At 38.3% G+C, this 6,987-nt stretch overlaps 1 protein-coding gene across 1 annotated transcript; it reads left to right on the forward strand.

Annotated features, from left to right (window-relative positions):
• Positions 1 to 2,031: 2,031 nt before the first annotated feature.
• Positions 2,032 to 5,174, forward strand: LOC105048427 (uncharacterized). The gene is made up of 6 exons (XM_010927726.3): positions 2,032 to 2,777; positions 2,896 to 3,015; positions 3,224 to 3,289; positions 3,393 to 3,461; positions 3,552 to 3,629; positions 4,580 to 5,174. Exons 1-6 carry the CDS (start codon positions 2,358 to 2,360, stop codon positions 4,670 to 4,672), a joined length of 846 nt encoding a protein of 281 aa, XP_010926028.1. The 5' UTR covers positions 2,032 to 2,357; the 3' UTR covers positions 4,673 to 5,174.
• Positions 5,175 to 6,987: the final 1,813 nt, after the last annotated feature.

A 6,987-nucleotide genomic window follows, 5' to 3' on the forward strand; every position in this document is an offset into this window, starting at 1 on the left:
CTGATCATCGCAAAAAAGCATCTAGGAAGAAATAAATTCTCTGTTGCAAAGGGCATAACATATTTCTTGGAATAAATTTTTTTTGCAAGAGTCAGGCCTGTAGTCCTCCACGTCCAAATCAAAAATAGAGTCTCTCAAGTCTCAACCATCTAATGCATCACCAGAGCCTTAAAACCACTAGAAACATAAGGCGAACACATGATATAATAAGTTTTCAACCCTTATAATAGAAGCATTTCAAGTGCTTTGGTATATTACTAGTGGTACCTCTCAAATCTTGTCCTTCCATTTTTGTAGGATTTAGAAATCGTAAGGACATTTTAGAGATGAGGAACTTTAAATGAATTTGATATTTTGATTAATTGGAATGAAAAGTATATATGTGTATTCATGTATTTATGTGTATATGTATATAACTATTGCTCCTTCAAGAGGAGAGGATATCTACTCTTTTCGGTGTCAAAATTAATAATAAGCATTCAAATTAGAGATCTCCTCTCAAGAGGAGAGACTATTTACTCATTTCCACCTTAAAATCAATAATAGAGCATCCAAATTGAAAAGCCACATTATTAATCATAAGACATTTGCTATAGTACTCTTTTAATAATATCTTATTTTAAAAAATATTTAAGACATTACATTACAACCATTTTTTATATTTTATTTTTTTTAAAAAATATTTTATTATTTTTAAATTCTCCTCTTTTATCGTAGCTTTTCGCCGCCGCCAACCTCTCCACCACCGCCACTCGCCTCCCCATCGCCTTTCCCCTTTCGCCACCTCCTTCCTCCTCCACCTCCGTCGCTTGTCTTCTCATAACCACATGCTGTCCCATTTGTTCCTTCTCCTCCGCCACTCGCCTCTCCAACACCGCCGCTCGTCTCCCCACCCTCTTTTCCCTTCCGCCGCTTGGGCTGCCACCTCTTTCCTCCTCCACCTCCACCGCTCACTTCCCCACCCCCTTCCCTTTCCATCTCTCAAACCCATCGCCCCCTTCAGCCTCCATCGCTCGCCTTTCTACAGCCACGCACCGCCTCTCTTCCTCCCCTCCTACTGCTTGGGACCGCTGCTTGCCTCCCCACTGTCGTCGCTCGCTTTCCTACTTCCCCCTTCTGCCTTCTCGTACACCGTTTGCCTTCCCGCCACTATACGTCGACCCCTGATGGGAAGGATCGGTGGTCCATCGAGATTACACATGACTTCTAAAAGGCCCCAATCAGCTTTTTAGTTTCTGGATTACACTTAAAATTTGAGTTATTTACCACACTAATCATGTGCATAATTCATTAAAATTGGTTGCTGATAAACAAACAGATCGATGACATCCATCTTAAAATGGATAGTTATAAAAAAATCAATAGTAAAATGACTAAAAGAGGCCTTGGAGCACTGCAACAAAACCATTAATTATAATGTATGCTACAAAAAGTGCTTAGAAATCAAAAACCATATATCTTGACGTTATTTAATCTATGCATTAAGCAGATACAAGATAAATAGCTAAAATGACATGGGACCATATTTTGATCTGAATATTAAACTCTGATGATTTTCAATATAGACATATTTTAACATATATAAATAATAATAAATAAGATGAATTCATGATTTAAATATTTTATTCTGTATTTTACCATACTAACACAATAAAAAGTTCACTTTTATATCCACATGATGCATAGGTTAAAAAGCAGCAAAGAAATATTTTAATTTTTAGAGGCATAAGCCATGATTAACAATGTGAATCTTTGATTTGGATATATCTCTCTTAGTTTTGAAATCAAGAAGAGTAAATACTCTCATTTCTTGAAAAAAAAATAGTTCATCTTATATACATATATACATACACGCATACATACATAGATATATATATGTGTGTGCACGCATGCATTGACATACAAAGACTACTGGATGCAATTCAACAGTTGACGTTGTGACAAAAAGTTCAACCATTTTTTTGTACGAAGGATATAATTAAAGTCATCAATAATTATTAAAAAAAAAAAAAAGTGGCTACTAGATTGATCTAAAAAAATCCTCTCTCTTCTTACCTGGCAAGAATAGTGCCATTTTTGGCACTTTATACTACGGCATCCCTTCCAATCAATGTTCCCACTCTATTTAAATCTAACTACTATATATTTTTCAGCATAAATCCAAAAGTCGGGGATATATTCTGTGAGACTGACCCACATGGCAAACCCAACCCCAGAATTTGTATGTGCCACGTTCCCATTCCTTCAATTTAGGGGCCGTATTAGAAACGATCCCATCAGCCCTTTCCTCCATCCCTGTCGCCGCCCAGAGGCACCTCTCGTTTAAACCAAATTGCAGCCTTCCTCCAGAAACTCCTATGGAGGACTCAAAATCTCAATACATGGCAGAGTTCTTGGAGAGTTTCAGCTGCCTTAAGCCTTCTCTCTCCTTAATGGAAATTGACTCAAGCTTGGAGCTGATGGGCCAGTTTCCAGAGCTTAACGGCACTGCCCTGGAGTATTATTCCAGCATGGGACTCACGGGCTTCTCCAGTGAGAATTATTCTTCTCTCCAGCCTGAGTTCTCCGTGCCACTGGCTGATAACTTGTCGAGCTTTTTGCCTCTGGAGTGCGCGAAACCAATTAGTGTGAGTCGGCCGGGGACTTTCGACGGGGAGCGGAGTCCTGCAGGGGGCAAGAAAAGGAAGGAGAGGGCAGCACCCGAGACCAGCTCGACCAACTCCTCCGAACCACCTACAGAGAGTCTTTTAAGAGATGACAAGTCTAAGAAGAAAAATGCATGTCTACTTAATTTGCCCTTGCCATTCAAATCTGTGTTTATTCTATTCATTCTTTGCAGGCGAGAAGGGTACTAAAAGTATGTTGTCTTCTTCTGTATTAAATTTTGCCTTTCAGATTTCGGGGAATGCGAAGAGAGGGAGGAACAATTCAAAGGAGGTGGAGAAACCAGGGGAGGTGGTTCATGTGAGGGCAAGAAGAGGCCAAGCTACTGACAGCCACAGTCTAGCTGAGAGGGTAAGATGGCAATTCCACAAACTCCAACCATCCATTTTTTTTTTTTTTTTTAAAGAAAAATTCTTTGGGGTGCCTCCACTTATTAGAATATTGAGTATGCCACAGTGATAATGTTTGATTTCAGTGACTGCATACAATGTATCTAGCAGTTCTGTTATGTCTGCTTCTGCCACCTTCTAATATTAATGAACTTCATATTGCTCTACAGGTAAGAAGGGAGAAGATTAATGAAAGAATGAGATGTTTACAGGACCTTGTTCCTGGATGTTATAAGGTACTCTCTGAAGATAAGCCTTCGCCCTACGATTCAGTGTATATCTACTACAATGCTGTATTCTTTTAAATGATCTAAAGATTGCCCCATGTATAACTTGTAGGCCATGGGCATGGCGGGAATGCTCGATGAAATAATTAACTATGTGCAGTCGCTACAGAACCAAGTTGAGGTGAGCCATTTCTTACTCGTTGTTTTCAAATACATAGGAGTTTCTTTTGTTCCATTTTCCTGATCTCTGTTCCTTTCGGTCTGTGAGCAGTTTCTTTCAATGAAACTTTCGGCGGCGAGCTCTTTCTATGACTACAACTTGGACTTGGAAGCTACGGCAACACCACAGGTGCACTTTGTACTAACCAACAAACGGTTCATGTGTAGTGAATAGGGAGAGGCAGATGAGCAGGGACCACAACTTGCTATGATGATGCCTGAACAATAAGAGTACAGTTAAAAGACTGCTCTAGTTTAGTAAATTATAAGAAAAATAAAAATCTTGCTTGGAAGGTTGAAGAGGACAAGATTCTAACAATCCTGTCAGCTTTTCAACTATATCTACCTCCCCACGTCAAAGAAGTTTCACACCTCTAGTAATTAACGTGACGACAATTAATGCTTGGGGAGAGGAAATCATAGAAGTTTTGCCATTCAAATGATATGAAGTTAAAATTTAAAGGAGCATTGAGATATCTTTGCCAATTGCTAAGCTCAAGTAAGTGAAAATCTTGCATACGTGATAAGAACTAGACATTTACCTTAACATGTGGATTGTGTGATCAGACGGTTTTCAATCGCATCGAGTATGAACCCTCCTTTTTGTTTTTCTTGCATTTAACATAACTTTTGAACCCTATGTTTGTTTAACAAACCAATGCAAGAACCAAGGAAACCCAAAGTTTGATTGATAAAAGCATTGCAAATTATAAAGAAATAACCAAAAGTATTTTCAGAGCTCACCATACAAATTTTTAGATTTAAAGAACCGTCAATTAGCACTTCTCTTCTCAACACTCGAAAGAGGTTGTAAACAGCTTTTCCTTGATAAAAATAATAAATTTGACCTGATTCAGAGAATGGCTTAGGATGCCTTCAAACTATTATGATACATGTACAGGAGGAATCATGCAATGCTAGTCCTTTCCAACTAGCTTGCATTTGTTTTTAACCTTATTTCTTACCTTTAGACATGTATTTAACTCCATACCCATGCATAATTATGTGCTTATGCCTGTCTGCATCTGAAGTGGCGGGTTTATGTGGGGTTAATAATGAAAGGGCGTTGTCTTGTTGCAGGTGCTTAATGCGTGCGAGGCCCACGATGTGGATAGGGTGCTGAGAGAAGGATATGGGTGTTGCACCACCTTCCACTCAACAATGCCCTTTTGACTCTAGTTTTGGCTCTTGGCTCTGCCATGTCTTCAGCCACATACTTTTGCACTGCCTCATCCCAGCCCATTTCAAGAAGCCTACGCGGCTGATACCATGCCATTCAAACGTGCACATGCATGAACCATTTACTTCCCACACGAGTAGGGCAACACATGACATATCCCATGTCATGTATCTTTCTCATCTTGTAATTTACTATGAAAAAAAAAAAAGAACAATAATAATCTTGTCATTTGACATTCTTTTTATTGTGCCTTGATCTTGTTTTTCAGATAACTAAGGTGTCGGTTGTAGTTGATTATAAGCAGCATGGAATTAGATTTTTCAAGGAAAGTTTCAAGTCTGATCAAGTGCCTACCAATAATTCACCTTGTATTTTGATTCTTTAGTGTATGAGGTTGGAGAATAAAGACAAGTTGGTCATGATGAGTGTTGAAACTCCATATCAGATAGCCATTGGAAGCACCTATTTTCCTAAAAATCAAATGATCAAAGTTGAAGCATCATCCTAGCAATCCTTGCTGATCCTGCAACACGCATGTAAAGCCCCAGCAGTAATATGTACCGAAAATTGAATCAAAAAAAAAAAAAAGGCTCCAATATAAATTGTTGGTGAAGTTGCAAATCCTATCCCAGCCAACTTATATTCTCTATCTGATCACCTTCTCACAAGCCTAACTTAAATCATATAAAATATAAATATATTAATTACTATATATGTATAAATGTGGAATAATGTATTCTAATTATTATAAATACTAATAGATTTATGTGTTTATAATTCTTACTCATACACAATCTAACGGAGGTAATATTTGCATTTGTAATCTTAGTTACAACAATTCCAATTGCAACTACAATTTCTATTATACAATTAAAATTAGAGGCAACAAAACAATTCCTAAATTTACTCAATATCTGCCTTTCAAAGAAAAACCTAACTTTCTACCAAAAAAAAAAAGAAAAACCTAACAAGGCCTGAGCTAATGGCACTAATTATGCGCTGATCTGATTAGCTAAGCACATTATCTTTTTTTGGGGGTATAAATGAACAGTCACACCATTATAGTGTGAGCACAGTTTAAAAAATCAGAATACAAAATATTTTTCAGAGTCAGAAGCATCACCTTGACGTCGAATCCAGTCTCTAGTATGCTCAGCAACAAATGAAGCAATCCAAGATACAATACTATTAACCTCCCGAAATATATGCCGCATAGTTGTCACGATGGAGTGACGAAAAAATCTCTAGATGTCATGGAGAAGCGAGTAAACATCCAAATACTTTGCCTCATCCCAAATTTTACTAATGACTGTGGTGGAGTCATCCTCAATGAAGATCCTCTCTGCTTGCAGCTTCTACCTCACACAAATGATGCCTGCACAAGTGACACAAACCTCTGCTCCAGGAATGGACGGCTCAAAAAGATGTGAGCCCTCCGCCACCAACAATCTAGCATCTGAATTCCGGATGATAGTATGTGAACCACCTCTGTCATTTCTGACATAGCCATTGAAGTTAATATTGATAAATCCCAATGAAAAGATTTTCATGAAATGAACAAAACCCTCTAGATTGCTGTAAGCGCAGCAAAAAAGTCTCAAGAACTCGAGACAATAAGACTCAGACCAGTAATATCGAAGTGGCAATATCTCGCAGTTAAGTAACATACTCTCTCAAGCACACATTGTGTAAGCACAATCTCAACATCGAACATAAGACTATTTCTAAATAGCCAAATCTGATAGACGATGTACACCATCTTATCACCCCCGAGCTAAACGCATTGTCTTTACCTAAAAGCTTTTGCCCTCGACAGTTGAAAGATATTTGACAATATTATATATCTTTCCCTGTATCAGTGGTCTCATCCTTCAAAATCTCTAATCCTCACAAAGAAGAATTCTGTTCCCTCGCAATGGTAGATGCGCAGCACCAAGAATGCTAAAGATGAAAAGATAGCCTCGCTACATAACAAGAAATATCACGTGTATATGAACACCATGTAGACGACAGAGCTGCTTGGGCTTGAAAGCAACACCATCTCTATCACACGGATCCTATTCCATCAGAATATATCACCTTATACTACCAGTTTTTACTCTATGAGCATCAAAATTAAACTCGAATACGTGCCCCGCACCAGGTAGACCTATGCAAATCTTATTGTTATCAGATATATTGATTCAAACTTCTTCAATCATTCTGTAGCCCATGCCAAAGACCATCGAGCCTGTTTGGGAATTCCGGTGGGATTAGGCTACATTTTCTATAGGAATCGATATCTGTTAGCCTGCCTAATTCGTGTTTT

The sequence above is a fragment of the Elaeis guineensis genome, chromosome 7, assembly GCF_000442705.2.
Source record: "Elaeis guineensis isolate ETL-2024a chromosome 7, EG11, whole genome shotgun sequence".
In the NCBI taxonomy this organism is placed as follows: Eukaryota; Viridiplantae; Streptophyta; class Magnoliopsida; order Arecales; family Arecaceae; genus Elaeis; species Elaeis guineensis.